At 48.9% G+C, this 20592-nt stretch overlaps 1 protein-coding gene across 1 annotated transcript in view; it reads right to left on the bottom strand.

Annotated features, from left to right (window-relative positions):
* TGM6 (transglutaminase 6) overlaps positions 1-20592 on the bottom strand; it is a 31091-nt gene that overhangs the window by 3193 nt on the left and 7306 nt on the right. Inside the window, exons 2-10 of the mRNA XM_045833378.1 lie at positions 17723-17896; positions 16913-17161; positions 16018-16136; positions 14305-14433; positions 12726-12903; positions 12024-12162; positions 8640-8743; positions 8316-8558; positions 3755-4096 (exon numbers count right to left, since the gene is read on the bottom strand). Of these exons, the coding sequence (XP_045689334.1) occupies positions 3755-4096; positions 8316-8558; positions 8640-8743; positions 12024-12162; positions 12726-12903; positions 14305-14433; positions 16018-16136; positions 16913-17161; positions 17723-17896 (1677 nt within the window). The remainder of the gene's footprint in view (positions 1-3754; positions 4097-8315; positions 8559-8639; positions 8744-12023; positions 12163-12725; positions 12904-14304; positions 14434-16017; positions 16137-16912; positions 17162-17722; positions 17897-20592) is intronic.

Genomic DNA, 20592 nt, shown 5'->3' with positions numbered 1-20592 from the left:
AGTTTTAACCCTGTGGAAAAGGTCCTTAAAGGGCTTGAACTTGGCTCACACTCACTGTTTCCTGAGAACTTTGATTAGGAGCATTTACAGAAAACCTACAGCTAACAACATACCTTATGATGAGAAGCTCAAAGCTTCCCCAGTAAGATTGGGAACAAGGCAAGGATGTCTCCTCTCATCACTCCTTTTAAACATTGTACTGAAGGTTTTAGCTAAGACAGTAAGACAAGAAAAGAAATAAAAGTACACAGATTGGGAAGGAAGCAACAGAACTCTGTATTCACAGATGACATGACATCTATGTACAAGATCTGAAAAAACAACAACAAAAAATCCTAGAAGTAATACGTGATTACAGCAAGGTCACAGGATACACAATTAATATACAGAAGCCAATCACTTTCCTATACACCAGCAGTGAAGTGAGATTTGAAATTAAAAACACAATGCCATTTACATTAGCGCCGCCAAAATGAAATACTTAGGCATTGATCTAACAAAATATGTACAAGATCTATATGAGGAAAGCAACAAAACTCGGATGAAACAAATCAAAGAACTAAATAAAAGGAGAGGCATTCCATGTTCATGCACAGGAAGGCTCAGTGTTATCAGTTCTTCCTGCCTCGACCTCTATTTAAGGCAACCCTATCGAAGTCCCAGCAAGTTAGTTCACGGATAGTGAAAAACTGATTCTAAAGTTTATGTGGAGAGGCAAAAGACCCAGAACCACCAACACAGTATTGAAGGAGAAGATCAGAGGAAGGACATTACCTGACTTCAAGGCTTGCTAAAAGCTACTAGAAGTCATAACAGTGCGGTATTGGTGAAAGAATAGACAAATACACAAAACACAGAGCCCAGAATACAAATACAGTCAATGGATCTTTGACGAAGGAGCAAAGGAAATAACTGCAGAAATGATAGATTTTAAAAACAAATAATACTGGAATAATTGGACATCCAAATACAAATAAATAAACAAGCATAATTAAATGTAGACACAGATTTATACCCTTTACAAAAATGAGCTTGAATGGATCATAAGCCTAAATGTAAAATGTAAAACTATGAAACTTGTAGGAGAAAACCTAGAGATCTCAGGTATAGGGTGACTTTTTACATGCAACACCACAGGCACAATCCATGAAAGAAAAAAATTGACAAGTTGTACTTCATTAAAATTAGAAACTTCTGCCTTGTGAAAGACATTGTCAAGAAAATGAGAAGACAGGCCACAGACTTGGAAACAGTATTTGCAAAAGATCAATCTGATAAAGGACTGCTACCCCAAAGATGCAGAGAACCCTTGAAGTCAACAAATGACCAACACAATTAAAAAATGGGCAAAAGATAGGAACAGACACCTCATCCAAGAAGATATACAGATGCATATGAAAAGATGCTCAACATCTTACACCATTAAGACATTGCAAATGAAAACAATGAGATAGTAGTACACACTTATGAGAATGGCAAAAATCCAAAATGCTGACAACACCAAAAATGGGAGAGGATGTAGAGCAACAGGAGCTCTCGTTTATTGCTGGTGGAAATATAAAATGGTACAGACATTTTGAAAGATAGTTTGGCAGTTTCTTAGAAAACTATACATACTCTTATACTATGCAGCAATCATACTCCTTGGTATTTACCCAAATGAGTTGAAAACTGTTCTCACAAAACCTGCACACAGATGCTTATAGCAGTTTTCTTTATCATTTCCAAGATGTCTTTCAGAAGGTGAATGCATGAATAAACTGTGGTACAGCCTTATAATGGAATATTATTCAGCACTAAAGAGAAATGAGCTACCAAGCCACACAAAAACATAGAGTAATATTAAATACATATTCCTAAGTGAAAGAAGCCAATTTGAAATGCTGTAGGATACCAACTGTAGGACGTCCTCAAAAAGGCAAAACTAGCACCCTGGCTGGCGAAGCTCAATTGAGTGTGGGCTGCAAACCAAAGTGTCGCAGGTTCGATTCCAGGCCAGGGTACATGTCTGGGTTGCAGGCCATAACCCCCAGAAACTGCACATTGATGTTTCTCTCTCTCTCTCTCTCTATCTCCCTCCCTTCCCTCTCTAAAAATAAATAAATAAAATCTTAAAAAAAAGGAAAAACTATGGAGACAGTAAAAAGATCAGTGGCTGCCAAGGGTCTGAGGAGAGGGAAGGAGGAATGAATTAGTGAAAACAAGACAAAAGCAAAACAGAACACCCTAGAATTTTAGGGCAGTGGAACTATTCTATATGATATTTTAGTGGTGGATGCATGTCATTATGCATTTGCCAAAACCATAGAACATGCAACATAGTGGACCTTAATGTAGACTATGGACTTTAGTTATAAATAACATATCAATATTAACTCATCGGTTGTAACAAATGTACCACACTAATGCAAGATGTTAATAATATGAAAAGATGGGAGGTGGTGAGGGGGCTGTTAGGGTAAAGCTGCTAAAAATGTCTACTAATTAAAAGATGATAAATTTAAATAAGCGATGTATTTTAATAGTCATACCATTTGGCTCAGTAATATCATGTTCGTGAATCTATTCTAACAAAGCAATAAAAAATTCAGGTGAGAAAAACAGGATTTTTTTGCACCAACATGTGTACTTTAGATGTTTATATTTTAAAATAGCAATAAGCTGGTAACTACCCAAAGGAGGGGGAAAGATAAAATAAATCACTATATATTTATTTACAGATCACACATCTATTAAAATGATGTTAATGAAAAGCTTATAAAAATTTTAAATTACAGTGTAAAGTGAAGAGAGTAGGACACCAATGAGTATTTGCAATATAATTAGAACTGCGTTTTTCAAAATGCAAACAGGCATTAAAAATTTGGAATGAAAATATGTTAATTTGTAGGTGGGTGGCAGGGATCATGTGTGATCTTTCTCTTGTGTGCTCTAAATTGTTAATGAGTCTTTATTGCTTTCAATATGAAAAAATTGCTAAAAGCCAGGAGATAGTATATGTTAATTAATACTTCATTATAAAGTGTGATTTAGTTTTTGTGAAAATTAAATGGCACCTCCTTCACATGTTTCACGCCTTGTCAAAACACTCAAGTTCCGCTCTTCAGAAATTGGACCAGAGGAACAATTTCTTTGTGTAACTGAATCCTTCGAGTTCAGAAGGTATGTGAAGAGATAGGTAAAGAGAGAGAAAGGAGTCAGTGGGGAAGGGTGATAGAGACATGTAAACGGGGGGGGGGAGGAAAAGGAGAAAGAATAATCAAGTACAATACATTTAGTAAATCATGTATCAAGTGCTACCCAGGCACCAGGAATCCAACCCACAACCCCTTGGATTGCAGGCTGGCACTCAATCCACTGAGCCACACTAGCCAGGGCTGGGACACCTCTTTCTAATCTACCCCTCTCATGCTGAACACCTGGATTTTAGAGAGATAACACAATGCATATTCACTATGTTATGAAAGGCTCCCAGCAAGTGTTCATTCGGCACGTAAAGACTCATGCTAATTTGATAGAGCATAAATCATCTCACCGTTAGGTCAGTTTTGCCACCAGATAATGGTGTACTTTTATTACTACTCTCATTATTCAGCCCCCTAAGCCTCAGTTTACTCATCTGGAGCAGACGAGAAGCAAGGCACTGAGCACATGCTAGGAATACCCTCTTCTTTCCTGGGAATGAATGTAGGGTGGTGGGAAGTCAAGCCCCGCCCCGAACCCTCCAGGTCCCGCCCCGCGGAGGTGTTCTTACCTTCCTCCGGCCCCAGCCGCAGGGTGTGGGATTCTTGCAGGATCTCTGCCACCGGCCTGCGGGTGTAGAAGATGGTGGCACTGCTCAAGTTGACTCGGACCCGCTGGGCTCGGGAGATGAGGTTGGTCAAGCACAGGGCCAGCTTTAGGTCATGGCCCAGCAAGGGTGGCTCCAGCACCTTGAACTTGCCGGTGATGCTGGGCTTGGTGGCGGGTTCTAGAAGGTCCTCACGCCGGACACCACGGCCACCGCCCCTGCGGACCCGGCCCCTCCTTCCAGAGGCTTCCACGCCGATCAGCTTCCTCAGGGCCTTCCTGTACACCTGCCTCTCTTTCCGGGACCCTGCAAGGGCATCGCACACCTCTGAGACCCAAGGCCACCCTCTCTCATTTCCCCTCTTCTCCAGGCAAAACCGCCCTCACCCCTTCACTGCTTTAATTTACCGCGGCTGCTGGAGTCTCGGATTGACAGCCCAAGAGCTGTACGCAGACCTCAGCCACAAGCATTGTGTTCGGTTCTGGGACTATTTAAATACATTTTTTAATCAGTTGCCAACGACTTCGGATCAGGAAATTTCATGCAATACAGATGTGCAGCGTCTCTGACAACTGGGTCTGAAGTCTCATGTGGTAATAATAGCTGTCATTCCGTAGACTGACTCTGTGCCCCGGTGAGGTAGGTCCTGTTATCTCGGTTTTACAGAGAAGGAACCCAAGGCTCAGAGAAGTAAAGCAACTTGTAAGGGAGGTGGGATTTGAAACCAAGCAGTCTGGCTCCAATTTCATGTTTGTGTGTGTGTGTGTGTTTTAAGATTTTATTCATCTATTCTAGACAGAGGGGAAGGGGGGAAGAAAGAGAGGGAGAGAAACATCAATGCTTGGCCTCCTCTCCCGCGCCCACACTGGGGACCCGACCAGACTGAAACCCAGGCATGTGCCCTGACCCGGAATAGAATCCGAGACCCCCTGGTTCGCAGGCTGGAGCTTAATCCACTCAGCCACTGCAGCCAGGGCCAATTTCAAGTTCTTAACCATGCTCCCTATCCATCCCACATGGCAGCATCAGTCCAGAGCTGAGAAATGGGTGCTCACTCTGGACGGCAGGGCACTCTCATTCTCCATGGTGACACCCACTGGCCTGCTGCTCTCATGGGGTGCCATCTGCAAGGCCACTGAAGACATGTGAGTTTAGGACCCCTGCTCTCCCACCTTCTCCATTGCTATTACAGACCTGTTTTTGCCCCCCAGCCAATACACCTAACTGGGGAGCCCCTGCCCCCCAACCCCTGCCCCACGAGAGGTCACACAGATGCCTCAAATCCAGCCAAACACACCATTCCTTCTCCCCAGCAACGTTCCTTACCTGAACAAATGGCTCCACATTCGCCCACTGATTTACTCGGTGAACAGTTCCTCCATTCGCCAAGTGTACAAGCCGAAAACGGGGAGTGCCCTCGACTTCTCCCTCACCCTGGCTGCCCACAGCTGACCAGTCCTCAAGGCCTGCTGAGCATCCTCACTGATCTCTAGAATCTACCTTCTCCTCCCATCTCTCGTCTCCCACCAGACCGCCTCACCATCAGGTCAGCTGGCCACCAGATATTGTGGAGTTTTATTGTGTTTTTATTGCTTGATACCTGTGAGCCTCAGTTTTTCCATTTGTGAAGTGGGGACAAGAGGCCCAAAGGCTGGTCACCAAGTACAATGGTCAAGAATGTTCCCTTCCTTCCTGGAAGTATAGGCTGCACCTCCCCTTGAGTCCTTTTCCTTTTCTTTTTTAAAAAATATTTTATTTATTTATTTTTAGAGAGCGGAAGGGAGGGAGAAAGAGAGGGAGAGAGACATCAATGTGTGGTTGCCTCTTGCGGGCCCCCTACTGGGGACCTGGCCTGCAACCCAGGCACATGCCCTGACTGGGAATCGAACTGGCGACCCCTTGGTTTGCAGCCCGTGCTCAATCCACTGAGCTATACCAGCCAGAGCTCGAGTCCTTTTTCCATGCTGATTATTCCCAAACCCAAACCTAACGGCTCCACTTCCCCACTTGAAGCCTGTGGTGTGCAGTCTCCCCACGGCTCCCTCCCTAGCGTTTCCCCCCAGGTTCCTCAGGACTGTGCGGCCTTGGCCGGAAGCAACCAGCCGTGTGGCCCAAAGGTTCTTTAACGTCTCTTGTTTTATTATTGAAATGTATGTGAATTTTGCATTCTGCTTCAAAATGTATTCATGATATGTTTTACTATAAAAACGTTTCATTTCCCTGCCAAAGAATGTCACTGTCACTTTCTTGGGGAGGCCTTTTCTGACCATCTGATTTTTAAAAACAGCTCTGTTCAGATGCAGTTGCATAACATACAACTCACCCACTTAAGGAACACAGTTCAATGTTTTCTGTATATTTACAGAGTTGTGCACCTATCACCACAGTCGAATTTTGAAACATTTCATAGCCTCCCATAACTCTATAACCATTAGCAGTCACTTCCCATTTCTCCTCATTGGGACTCCCATCCCAGGCAACAGGTAATCTAAGTTCTATCTTGTCTGTTCTGGATATTTCATATAAAAGGAGTTATACAACGTGTGGTCTTTTGGGACTAGGTTTTTTTTTCCTTAACATGATTTCAAGGGTCATCTAGTTCATAGCACATTTTTAGTACTTCATTTTTTTCATTGCTGAATAATCTCCCATTACATGAATACACCACTTTTTATTTATCCATGGATAGACATTTGGGTTGTTCCACTCTTTAGCTTTGTGAAAAATGTTGCTATGAATGCTCATGTACAAGTTTCTGTGTGCGTGTTTGTTTTCTTTTTTTCTTTTTGGAACTTTCAAACTGTTTTCCACAGCAGTTGCACCATTGTGCATTGCCGCCAGCAGTGTGTGAGTGTTCTGATCACTCCACTTACTGGATGCGTGTTTGATGAGAGCGGGCCTAGTGGGTGTGAAGTGGTGGGCCAGCTGCGGTTTCATTTGCATCTCCCTGGGGACTAATGATGCTGAGCTTCTTTTCATGTGTTTATTGGCCATCTGTGCATCATCCTTGGAGAGTTATCTATTCAAATCCCCCGCCCATTTAAAAAATGGATTATTTATGTTTTATTATTGAGTTGTGAGAATCCTTTGTATATTCTGGATATAAGTCCCTCACTAGAGACAAATTTTTTTTGCAAAAAATTTGCAAGTATTTCTCTTATTCTGTGGGTTTTCCACTGTCTTGATAGTATAATTTGTAACACAAGTTTTTAAAATTTTGATGAAGTCGAAGTTTTTCTTTCATTACTTGTGCTCTTGATATCATATCTAAAACATCTTTGTTTAACCCACAGTTACAAAGATGAACTGTTCTGTTTTTTCTTAAAAGTTCACAATCTTAGCTCTTACAATGGAAGGGGAGTTGGCCTGTCACTGCTTTGAGGGCCTGTCTGTCCTGTCCAGCTGTCTAAGGCTGCACAGGGAGGGGAGAACCGATGGGAGACGGCAGGGGGAGGACAGCCCATCAAGACCTCTCTCTCAACCCAGGCTTTTATTTTTACTTTTATTTTAGAAAGAGAGGGGGAGGGAGAGAGGGAGAGATGAACATTGATTTATTGTTCCACTTATTTATGTCTTCATTGGTTGCTTCCTGTATGTGCCCTGACTGGGGGTGGAACCCCCAACCTTGGTGTATTTGGACAATGCTCTGACCAGCTGAGCACCCGGCTGGGGTTCCCCACTCAGCCCTTGAGTGGTGCGCAGAGTGTAGATGAGTGTGGGAGCCACAGCCCTGCAAAACCCCAGCAGAACCTGGGGCAAAATTGTGATGCATCAGAGGGGAGCTGTGTGACAGCCAATGGCGCGGGAAGGGACCTGCTGACAGAGGGGGCCACATGTCTCAAGAAATCCGCAGTGCCTGGGGGAACAGCACAGGAGTGAGTCCTGATGGCACAGGTTGCAGTAGAGCCACCATCTGTCCCCCACAAGCAGAGTTAACTAGGAGCTTTCTTCTCTCTTCCTCCTCCTTTGCCCAACACTCAATATTGGCCACATGTTGGATTTGCCTGAGAGCTTTTAAAACTCTTGGTGCCTGGGTCACATTCTATAGAGCCTGTGATTCAATTAATTGGGGTACAAGTCTGGGCTGCTGTGGTCAATTAAAAATGGCCATCATGCCCTGGCTGGTGTGGCTCAGTGGACCGAGCACCAGCTTGCAAACCAAAGGGTCACTGGTTTGATTTACGGTCAGGGCACATGCCTGGGTTGTGAGCCATGTCCCCAGTGAGGGGTCTATGAGAGGCAGCCACAGATTGATGTTTCTCTTGCTCTCTTTCTCTGTCCCTTTCTTTCTGGCTAAAAATAAATAAATAAAATCTTAAAAAAATGGCCATCATACTTTCTTTGCAACTTCTACCATCACGAGAGGGCTAAAGGCACTTGGCTTTCAAAGCACAGAGACAGTACTGAACAAAGCTACCACCACCAGAACATAAGGGGAATGGCCAGCCTTGGCTGCCCACGGTTGCCCCTCTGCAGCAGAAGGGTCATCTGAGGAGGCTGATGGAGGCCACTGTGCTGCCCTTACCTTCTGGATACTTGTAGAGGCTCGTGATGTCCACACGGGAGTCGCTCCCCACCGCCTTAGTGCTGATACACCTCCCGATCTTCTTCGTGTCAGAATACACACGTTCCCTGCTCTCATCCTCATTGCAGAGCCAGGTGACGTAGTCTGCATTGACCTCCGCAAACACAAAGGGGCCATCGTGGGCCAGGTGCACGTCACCCTCACGGATGGCGGTGACTGAGGCCGGGCCGCACTGGAACACGCCTGGGCAGGAGGGGTGGGCGTGAGCAGCATGGGTGAGGAAAAGCGGGGGTCTGGCACCCACCCACCCGGCTGAGCCTGTACCTTCACTCTCCTCCTGGGGGGTGGCATCCAGAACCTGCCAGCCATTGTAAGAGGGGCCCAGGTCCTGCCGGGCAAACCAGCTCTCATTCCAGACATGGAAATTCCTGCCAGAGAGAAGATGGGGCGGGGTGGCGTGCAGTGAGCACAGAGGGCCACGGCAGGGCGAGTGCCCAGCGCAAGCCAGTCCCTGGGCCGGCAGTCTGCAGGAGTGCTGTGTCTGAGTCCCGGGAACCGTTCATTCAGCTGCATCGATGGCAGCGTGTTGTGTGCGCGCGCACCAAGAACCTGCTGTGCGAGTTACTGGAAATGCAGCTGTAAATAAGACAGAAGATCTTTTGCCCTCGTGCAGCTCATCTTCCAACAAAGGAGGCAGATTGGAAGAGGAGCAAAATTAGGTAAGCAGATAAATAAAACAAATGCAAAGACCGTATTTTGCCGTGTATAATGTGCTCCCGTGTGTGATGCACACCCATGTGTCTGGCCCAAATTTTCAGGGAAACAATCTTTTGTTTTAATATTTTAACTCATTTATTTTCTTATATCTAGAAACAAAGCCAGTTATATTCTAGAGTTTTATTTTGCATGTGGACATTGTGATTGCTTTTTAGAGTTATACTTTTAATGCATACGCATAAGTAAAAGAACTAAAAACATGTATATAGATATGAAATTAGTACTTCCCATGTATAATGTGCATCCTTATTTTTCCCTAAAAAATTTGGGCAAAAAGGTGCGCATCATACACGGTCAAGCCGGGCAACAATACGACGGGCTGCGGAAAGGAGGGCAGAGACAAGACTGCCCACAGGGGGCCGGCTGCAGGCGCTCGTGTCTGAGGAGGGACTGGAAGGAGAACGTGTTAGCCACAGGAAGAGTGAAGGGGACAGTGCTCTAGGCAGAAGGACATTTTTCCCCTTTTGAATCAAATTCTATTTGTGAATTCATCAAAATAGTGTCTATAAAATAAAACAGCAAGATATTGAAATAGAGTAGGGTGGACCATGTCTGTCTGCGGGGTATTTGGGTTTTAGACATGTTCCACGTAACCACACACACTCAAGTCACCCATTCTCTTTTGAATACAGTGCTAACTGATGAGTTCTTTGTCTTTAACTAAACGTTTATTCTGAAATTATGATACCTCAGTTATATTAATGATCTAGTAGTTTCCTTTTTAATTAGACCCTGCTTTAATTTTTTTTGAATAATGGAAAAGGAGCTAGGACGATTCTGGCTTTCAAGTAAACTTGGGCCGAGCAGAAACTCAGCCGACCTCCAGGTGCAGTGCTGCACCCGGCACTGTGGGGTCCTGAGGACTTCCACTTCCCTGGGGTCCAGCAGAAGGAAAGTTTTAGAGGATTCACCTAGTAAGCTCTACCAAAGACACAAAACAGGCATACCAAATACAGTCTTCTATTAGGTTCCAGGCATCCTGGCCTAGCAAATGGTTGCATATTTGTTTTAAATCTTTTAAAAGTCCCATTACTGACACTTAAGATTCTTTATCCCGCCCAGAAATTGAACTGTCAGACATTAAATGTACGTGGCACATGTGCAAGCTCTTGAGACCAGGAAAAGCTCATGCGTTCGAGGAACAGAAAGTATGTAAGTGTCTCTGGGCTGCAGCAAGCATGGGGTGTTCGTATTAGGCAGGGCTCGGAGGGGCTTGGCACGGAGTTCAGGCTTTAAGTTCCTATTTAGAGATGAGACTATGGGACTAGAAAAGGTGACACAGGCTCACACAGTAAGGAAGCAGCAGAGAGAAACCCTGGCTGGCCAACTTGGCATCTTTATAGCTGGTCCCCGAACTGAACCCACGTTAGGTAGGTCATGGTCTGGGGGAAGTATCTTGATTGGCATCTGGGGGTAAAAGGGAGGAGAGTGATGACCTGCAAGGTGATAGAAGCCCCAACGTCCAAAAGAAGTGTCTGTCTCTTCTGCTCGAGGGAAGAAGAGCATAATTTCTGTGGTGCTCCTGCAGGCAGAGGGAGTGGAGGGAAGCAAGAAGAGAAGGGAAGGGGAGAAGAGAGGCAGAAAGGTGCCTCGAGGCTGGAGACAGGCTGGGCTACAGGCTCCAGGGCGTAGTCCCTGGGGTGGCAAGGGCTGTCTGTGTTCTGTCTTGTGTGCTCCTCACGGTGTCCCCTGTGCTGTACAAAGTTGACTTGTGTGACAACTAGCACAGGACTCAACAGACATTCAGATAAGGTCCCTCTCACTGAGGTCTTGTTTATAAGAGGCAATGGTTGGTCCATCCATGGCAGATGGCTAGATAAACAGTGATTTTCCCCATACAGTTTAAAGGCAGACCAGTTTCATACCCCTGCTTGTCCACTCACTAGCTGTGGCCTTAGACAAGTCACTTAGCCTCTCTGTGGATAAGCCCCTCCGCTTGGTCTCCTCACTGGCAACACAGAGATAATAATACTAGCTCGCTCACAAGGTTTTTTAGAGCAGTGCGTGAGTTAGTATATGTCTAGCACTTAGAGTTGGGCCTGGCACAGACTAGTGTGATATGATTATTTCGCACACTACAAAAAATAAGGAAACCTTGAATATACTGATCTAAAACTGCTAACTGTATGAGCAAGATGAACAGTACAGACATGTCTTGAAAATGTTGTGGGTTCAGTTCCAGACCATTGCAATAAAGTGAAGTATCACATTCAAGTAAGTTGCAATCTTTTTGCTGATGGAGTGTCTTGCTGTCAATTTGTCAAAAATGCAACATCTGTGAAACACAGTAAAGTGAAATGCAATAAATTGAGGTACGCCTTATTGCACAATGCTGCCTGTGTTAAAAAGTGGGGGTGCAAGGGGCCTGTGTGTGTTTGCGTTCCTGTGTCTGCAGAGCCTCTCTCTGGAGGGAGACGGGAGAAGCTGACATAGTGTGGCCTCCAGGAGGAGGACAGGGAGGCTGGAACTGGGCGGGAGGGAGACTTACACTGTGACCCATTTTGTACTTTTGGAATATGAAAGCACCAGAATGTGCTTCCTATGAAAAAAAAGTTAACATTAATTTTTAAAGCTTTGTGCAAAGAGTTTTGTTTGAGCTGAGAAGGAGGTTGTTTTCCCCCTGAGACAAGCAGCCAGTGCCCAGGCAGCTGAGAGAGAAGCAGGAACCTTGGCTCCTCTGTCACAGGACCCTGGGGAGGGCTTCGTCCCACAGCGGCGGCGGGGTGGGGTGGGGTGGGGTGGGTGGGACCTGGGATTGAAGGCAGTCAGATCTCGAGCCCCCACAACCTCTGAGTCACGTGTCCAAAGACCCCTGCCTCTCAGCAGAGTCACTGCCTGGGACCGGCCCCTCCCTTCAGAGGGTGCCCCTCCCTCCGACTCAGCAGAGCCAGGCTCTGGATCCCAGCCTGCTTCAGGGACCCAGGGACCCACCACATGCTGTCGTCCGTCAGGTCCTCCAGGGTCCGCCCGAAGGAGTCCACGTATTTGTCCACACTCAGGTTCCTGTCCGTGTCATGGGCAGAGTTGAAGTTGGACACGACCCGGGTTGCAATCCCCAAGCACCTGAGGACTGAAGAGTAGGAGGCTGGTGAGGTTCCAGCAGCAGGCCAGGACCTTGGACTAGGGAGGGGTCTGCTCCCCCAGCAGGCTGCCCCCTCGTGTCTGGCCACAGGCTCCTGCTTATCTCTGTGTACTTTGTCAGGGCCGAGATTCCTGGCTCCACTCTCAGAAACACTGCCACCTCCTGTACGTTCTCTCGGGGGACTTCTGGAGACACTACTGTCAGCCCCCCTTTGAAGAGACAGGCTCCGAGGCTGGCGGGACCTTAGGAACCTTGTAACGGTCATGTAACAGCCTGAGGGGCCCGGAGGCCTTGGGGCCGCCGGATTCGCCCTAGTGCTCTCAGTGCATTCCAGTCAGGGGGAGCTGGGACTCCTTCCACAAAATAAATGATCAACAATCTCACAAATGAACTATCTGGTTTCTTTCTTCATTAACCAGACTTCTATCTTCCCATCACGAATAAAGAAAGACTGTTTTTTTGGGGGGGAGAAGGAGGCCTATGCAAATATATACAAATGAACACAAATGAGAGAACAGGCCCAGGACTGGGGACCTTCTTCCCCTGGGTACCTGTGCACATGACTCCAGCGAAGACCCAGCACTGGCCGTATTTGACGGGCTTGAACCTGCCCTTGAACCACTTGTGCAGGATGGCCACGCTGCCACGCCATTGCAGGGGGCTGGTGCCGCCGCCGTACTTGCCCTGCCACTGGCCTTGAACCACACCCCGGTCGTTGTTGCTGTTCACCTGGGCAGACGAGGACATGGGCCACCACCAGGCCGGGCTCCCCTTTCAGCAACCTCCTCACTGTGAAACCACCTCCCGCGTTGGACTGCCTAGTCCCATCACTTGTGGTCACCCCTTGCTTTTAAATTGTCTGAAAATTCAGGTCGCCTACTATCTTAAAGTACCTACTTTTTGCTACCATTTATCACTTGCACTTACTTTCCAATAGGATTCTCTATTGTTGATAATCAGCTACAGTTTCAGAGCATTTCCTGTTTTAAATGGGGTGTTTGGGGGACCGTTAGTCGTGTAATAAATATAGAGACAGTTAACATTCATTAAATGCCTACGGTGTGCCAGGCACTATTCTAAAGGCTTTGGGCAAGTCATATTAACCCGCTTAAAGTAAATTCTATTGACATTATTTTCCTTTTGTTTTCAGAAGAGAAAAAAATGAGATTCCAAGAGGCTCAGGGTCTCGCCCAGAGCACACAGGAAGTTAGTGGAGGGAGCCCAGGACTCGTCCCCAGGCCAGAGCGCTCTGCTGTCAGCACTGGTCACCACTTCTGAGGCTCTGTGCTCTGAGGTCTCGAGGAGTTGAGAGTATCAGATATGAGAAAAACAGCTCTGTCCACTTTTGGAATCATGATACCTACCCACTGACCTTAACACTTGCTTGCTTAGAGGCAGATGCAAGTCCCTCTGGCTACCTCTTGGGGGAAAGGACTGTGGAATGTAATAGAATAAAGAGGGCGGCCCTCCCCTGGGAAGGAGGGTCTGTGCACCCTCTCCCGGAATCTGGGCTGGCCCGTGACTACTTTGATGACTACGGAGGAAGCGGTGCTATGCCAGTCTGCAGGCCCAGGCCTCATGCAGCTGGTAGCTCCTCTTCGTCTTTCTGGAACAGTCTCTGGGGGAGAAGTCAGGAGCTGTGCCTGATCACCCTGAGACTTCCGTGCTCCGAGGAAACCCAGTGGAGCCACATGGAAAGGCTGTACGGAGAGACAGAGCAGCGACTGGCCAGCCCAGCTCTCCCCACTATCCCAGCCCAGAGCCAGGCACAAGCGTGAACAAGCTGTCTTCACATTCCGGCCCCAGCAGACATGGCACGGAAGACAACCAAGGACACATTCACAGCTGGAAACAAAGCCCCAGGTACACGGTCCCGTCAAACCAGCCCAGACGTCTGCAGCCATCTAGACACCCCCGGCCGAGCATCGTGGAGCAGACACTAGCCATCCTGTGCAAGTGCCTGATCTGCAAAATTGTGAGCATAGGCAATGGTTGTTTTACACCGCTGAGTTTCGGTGTGGTTTGATAGGCAGCAATAGAGAATTACAACAAGAGGTGACTTGGGCATGGCCCTGGGGTTGGCCAGGGATCCACGATGGAGTGTGTATGCAGGGAACGTGGGCTCCTTACCATGGCGCTGATGACCCTGGTGACGTAGATGGGGTCATGGCGGCAGGATATGTCGGTGGCTGGGTCTTTTTGGTGGCTGGGGCTTCGGTCCAGGACGGAGAGGCAAATGTTCAGGATGTCCTCTTCAAACTGTCCCCAGATAGGCTGCACTTAGAGGCTGGAGCCTCGACCATGTTCCAGACCCTCCCCTGACCTTCAGCGAGTCAGTCACTTGTATTGTGCTGGGCAATTGGCCTCCCCTTACCCACGAGGGCACCACAGAGCACCCCCAAATCTCAGAAACCCTTCTTTAAAGAGTCATTGGGGAACCCTGGCTGGTGTGGCTCAGTGGGTTGAGTTCTGGCCTGTGAACTGAAAGGTCTCTGGCTCTGTTCCTGGGTTTTGGGACAGGGCCCTGGTTGGGGTCACACAAGAGGCAATCACACATCAATGTTTCTCTCCCTCTCTTTATCCCCCCACCATCTCTAAAAATAAATAAATAAAATCTTTTAAAACAAAGTCACCTGGGAACCAGAAGCTCAACCTTAGTCATACCCTCTCCTGTTTGATAGCTGCCCCCCTCCCCATGGCTCCCCAGTACCCACGGCCAATGCTGTGGTGTTGTGGTGTACCTGTGGCCCTGCAGTCACACTGACTCCACTGTCCTACTGGTTTGGTTTATATGATTTTTCAACTGTATTTGAATTAATTGGCAAACTGAGGTATTCATTGAAAACCTGGGAGATTTTACATACATATTAAAATTTCTAGTCTCTGAAAATTTGTAAGGTCTGGGAACCCGCACTTTCCACATGGACTAAGAAGGGGATGCTGAGAAGTGGTTACCCCTTAGGTGGATCCTAAACTCTCCGGTGCATCCTCCCTGCTCTGCCCCCGAGCCCCGAATGCTTTCTACTCCCGCTTCTCAGCCCGTCAGTCAAGGTGCTTCACTTGCCCGGCCAGCCTTCTGCTGGCTGGGCACCCGGAGCCCAGGCAGGCTGAGCTCCTCTGGCAGAACCTCAGCTACCCTCTGACTTCCTGCCTCCACGCTGCTCTGTCTGCTCTTTCCTCTGCCTATCCAGACCCCACCCGACTTGGACGCCCACCCCAGTACCTGAAGCCTTCCACAATCCCTGAGGGGGCTGGCATTTTCTTTCACGCTCTTCTGAACTTCCTCTCCTCCCACCTCTGCTACTCTGACTTCCCTCTGCCCATTATACCTCAGATTGTAAGTTTATCTAAGGCCAGTGGCTCTCAAGGGTGGCTCCAGACCAGCAGCCCTGGCATCACCTGGGAACTTGTTAGAAATGCAAATTCTCAGCATCCTTCCTCCCACCCAGCCTACTGAATCATCCACTCTGGGGGTGGGGCCCAGCCATCTGTGTGTTTCAGGGAGCCCTCCATATGATGGTGGTGCATGCTTGAGACTGAGAACCCTTGGTCTAAGCTGTTTATCTTTTATAGCAGATCTGGTCCCTTGTTTCCAAATTATTCAAATTCACAGCTTTTCACAGCTTTTGCCTTCGCAGCTTTTGCCGTCCCAAGGACCCAGCGCAGGCCCTGACAAAACTAATAGTAGATGAATGAATGAATGAATGAATGAAAGAATGAGTTTGCTCTAGGAGTCAGACAGCTTGTCCCTCCTGGGAAGAAGTGAGCAGACAACAGTTCTCCTGGGCTGAGATTTCGCCCACCCTGGCCCATGCCCCCCTTCCGGCCTGTGCCCCTGGAGACCTGCCCGAAGTTCCAGCCCTGGGCTCGGATGTGCTTCTCCACGCCGCGGAAGATGATCCCGCTGTCGTTGAGCACGTACTCCTGTCTCTCCTCCTCGGAGGCCAGAAACACGTCATCCTCTGAAAAGCAGTCGTCAGGCCCAGCGTGGGCTGGGGCTCTGGCCTTGCCGGCCTGGGGAAGGGGCTACATCAGGGATCAGCTGCAGGATGGGGCTGGGAGGCTGGCTGGGGCAGGGGAGGCCGAGAGGGGCTTGCTGGGCTCCCAGGCTGCCGTGAGGTCAAGCCCCACTCCAGCTGGCCGGTCTTGCCTCAGACAGGGACCGAGTCCAACCTAGCCCAATACTGAGGAATTTTAGGAGTCCTGATGCCTCTGGGTGATCCTACTGATGCCTACAGCAGCCTTATATTTCTTAAATACTAATAAGAGTACTGACCCCGGTATGCCTTATGATGTGCTTTGTACATGATAAGCATTAGCACTACGAATTCTCACCATAACCCTAAGAGGTAGGCACTGTTATTCCCATATTGTAGATGAGAAAACAATGCACAGAGGGAAGCAACAGCAGAGCTGGGACTGAACCGAGGCTGTCTGGTGGCTAAAGCCCAGCTCTTACCCACTCCTGGGCCTCTCCTGCCATCAGGCCCCATCCCTGCCCACTGGCCTCTGCACGCCGGACGCCACCGATTCCTGCCCCTTTGGCACAGGCTCCTGGGGAGCACCTGCTACCAGGTCCCTCCGCCCAGTGCCCACCTCTGCCCAGGCCAGGCTCTCACCAAGCTCTTGACATTCACCTTCCTGTCCGTTAACCTGCCTCCCAGGCTCCCTCTAAGGGCACACCCTCCCCTAGGACTACTTCCAGAAAAACCTCTGCCTTGGACTTGGCAGCTCCTACCTGAGCACCACGGATTGAAGAGGAGGACAAACTCGCCCAGCTTCTGGTTGCTGTGTTTGCGGCGAGAGGAGACCCTGAAGCTCAGCAGGTAGCGGCCAATGACGGCGTCGGGAGGGCTGGTGAGGCCGATGGTCACCGTGTTCTCCTCCTGAGCCTCCTTCGCTGCTGTCCAGGCATTCTGCGCCTCTGCCCCCTGCTCCAACGTTGGGAGCACAGCTTTGGTGCGCAGAGCCTCGGAAGCCTGGGGTCCTGGAGGGGAGGAGAGGGAATCGGGACACCCAGCCACCCCCAGGAAACCCAGCACCAGGGAAGCGGAAATGCTTCTCCTGAAAGTGCAGCCTTCACGCCCTGAACTGCTGGGACGCTGCTGCTGCGGGGAGGACCTGACCAAGACACACCAGGGCCAGTGGCAGAATGGGGCGCTCAGCCGTCCTGATTGCTACCCACCTCCTGGATGAAAGAGAAAGTGACGGGACCTTTGAGACCAAAGTCTGCCTTTTGTCTGGCCAGGAGAGAGGGGCTCGGGCTCCAGAAGTGCCTGCCGTTTCCCATAACCTCGCAGAGCCACAGATTCCGTAATAGCCTCAGGATTCCAGAGTTGTCATCTCACGTCTCCCACTGCCTGCTGGCAGCACCTCCCAGCCGCCCCCAGAAAGCTGTCATCAAAAGCTTGCAGGGTTCAGGATCAGCCCAGCTATAGGGATTTGCTTCCCTTCAAGTCTGGGCTGATGACAACAGGGTCTCGGTCACTGGTCACGAGGCAAGTGTTTCTGACTGCGGAGCAGTGGAGGTTGCTGGTGAGCCGGTTACCTGTCTCCACGGTGAAGATGAGGGTGTCCTTGCTGTCCAGGGGACAGCTCAGCTCCAGGGCGAAGGTGAACGTCTGGCCCCTGCGGACCACCAGCTCTGGGCCAGGGTACTCCTGGGTGTGGTGCGCAGCACCATTCCTTGGCCGCTGCCAGTCCACCTTGGCGACTCTGACCCCTGGGCGGGGAGAGGACAGGGAGATGAGGCCAGGCCCTGGACACGTGTCTCATCTGTGCCCCGCCCCATCCACGGGCTTGTGCGTGCCAGCCACGTGCTCGTGTGAGCACTGTTTATCCTGTACAGCAGGTTCTGGTTGTGTGTGGTAGTTACGTTCTGTGAAGGCTCCGTGAACACTGAAGTAGCAAGCACTGAGCCATCGCTTCTAGGGAAGAGCAGGGCTAGGCCCCTGGGAGCCTCTGGGCACAGTTTTCCCACCAACTGATCATTACATAACCTCGTTTCGTGTGCGTTTCTGCTTAAAGGCATCTTATTTAATATACTATTGATCTACCAACACTAAACTCATGGACAATAGCTGTAGAATTCATGCCTGAATGAAGCTTATCTAACACATGTTTTCTGCATAAGGCACATTGTAGCCTTCCTGTGCTAGAAACACTAGACAGTGCTTCAGCACTATGCTTGGGGCCATTTTAAACAGCAAAATTACCAAAGAAAGAAAGAAAGAAAGACAACAATGCAGAAAACACGGCATTAATCAGACTGCAGAAGGACAGTTGTCTGTAGTACAAGAGCAGGAGCAGAAAGAGCAGCACGTGCGTGCTAGGCGACCCCATTGTTCATCACTCTGCCCGTGGCTGTGAGCGACCATGAAGCGCCAAGAATATTGACTTGGAGTTAAAAATAAATTTTAGCGAGTAGCCAGTTTGCAAACATGGAATCTGCAAATATGGGGACTGACTGTATATTCTCTGTGCCAGACTGGCGCTTGGATATGCCGGTGAACCAGGTAAATGTGGGCGCGCCCTGGAGAGACACACGGTGAGGCTGTGTGGCTCCGTGGTCATGAGCACCGCCTTCGGGACCAGCTAACATGGGTTCAGATCCTGACTTGGTCGTCTACTGGCGACACTGCCTTGTGCTGGCCCTCTCTGCACTCCAGTTTGCCCTTCTGTGGAGTGGGAATAATGATGCTTGTGGAGGGAGTGTCCAGGACAACTGCTTGTCATCTGGAGCCCTGAGAACAGGAGCATTATATTCCAGATGGGCGAGGGTGACACCTAAATGGGAGAGTCCACCAGTAACTAATCATCATTCTGATACATGCTGTCAGGGCAAAGCACACGGAGCTGAAGGAAAATATGAAAGAGGGGCCTGGCTGGGTCTGCAGAGTGACAGGCGAGGCTTGCATGAGGAGGTGGCGTTTAGATGGTCTTGAAGTGCATGGCGTGTCCCCAGGGGAGGGGTGGGTGGCATATCCAACCTCAACCCAAGAATCCCCTCCCTCCATCCACTTCCACCCACTTCAGTGTTTGTTCATTCATTCAGGCGTCAGCACTGTGCTGGCTCCGTGGCTGTGAAACAAACATTAGCCCTGCTGCCAGGAAGCTGACAGTTCAGCAGAAGAGCAGACATATCTCAAACATTGCAGAGCAAGCTTCGGAAAGTATCCTCACAGCACGGCACCTGGTTTTCCCTGGTCACGTGATCCAAGAGGCCAAGGCAGAAGTTGCAATGCCTCTTATGACCTAACCTCAGAAGTTGTACTCTGTCACTTCTGCCGTATGTTGTTGGTCAAGGCAGTTGCCAAGGTCTGCACAAGTTCAAGGGGAAGAAACACACCCCACCCACTGATGAAGATGGGTCAATGTCACATTGTAAGAACAGGTGAGATGATATATATATATAACCATAGGATATCCAATCTGCCACACTTGAGAGCCACGGAGGTAATATCACCAGGTACTCCCTGCCCCAGGGGACCTGCCAAGGGGCTCTTGGCCCTATTTTATTTGTTGCCTAGTATATTGTAAGTGCTCAGTAATTCTTGCTGAGCTGGACTATTTGATAAAACTTCCTATGAACCAAGCATTTTTCTAAATATTTTATGAATACTAGCCCATTTAATTTTTATAAACCACGTGATGGAATACTATTATTATTCCGATTTCACAGGCGGGGAAACGGGGGCTCTGAGTCACACAGCTGGTAAGTGATGGAGCTGGGACCCTGGCTCCTGAGCCTGTGCTTGTCTGGACCCCTGGGCCACATTGCCATTACCTTTGACCCCACAGGAGTCAAACACCCATAAGTCCCAGACTCTAAAAATGCAACATGGGCTTGGTCCAGGTGCATCAGAGCGATGGCTCATCTGGCCAGTGTTTGGACAGAGCTGGCCAAAATGTTTGGCTTTTTACAGACTCTAGAACCTTCATATAACTCTGTGGCTAGGGGAGTGGAAGATTGTATTTTCCAAAGATGGTTGTAATAGTATCTCTCACCCCATGTACTTTTCTTATAATATGACACTGATACTCCTCCCACTGAATCTGGGGGGAATTGTGGCTAAAACAGAATGACATTTTCGGTTGACTTCCAAGACTAAGTAATAAAAGTTGACACAGCTTCTCCCTGGTTCCCTCAACTTGGTTGATCTTGGAACCCAGTACCACGCCATGGGAAAAGCCAAATGGCCCATGGAGAAGCCCCGACGGAGAGGGACCAAGATCCCCAACCCATGGCCCGCTGAGCTCCCAGCAGACAGCTGCCACTTACTTGGCAGCCAGAGGAGTGATCCACCTTGCAAGCAAATCCTCCAGCCCCGAGTCACACTGACCCACCTGACACCAGTCCAGACACGGACGAGCTGCCCGCACTGAGCTCTGCCCACATGAAGGGTCCCTGGGTGAGAG

This window comes from Phyllostomus hastatus, unplaced genomic scaffold (assembly GCF_019186645.2).
Source record: "Phyllostomus hastatus isolate PE091 unplaced genomic scaffold, TTU_PhHast_1.1 phas_contig_17, whole genome shotgun sequence".
Taxonomy (NCBI): Eukaryota; Metazoa; Chordata; class Mammalia; order Chiroptera; family Phyllostomidae; genus Phyllostomus; species Phyllostomus hastatus.
The sequence above is the reverse complement of the archived record's forward strand: the minus strand, read 5'-3'. Positions and strand labels throughout refer to the sequence as shown.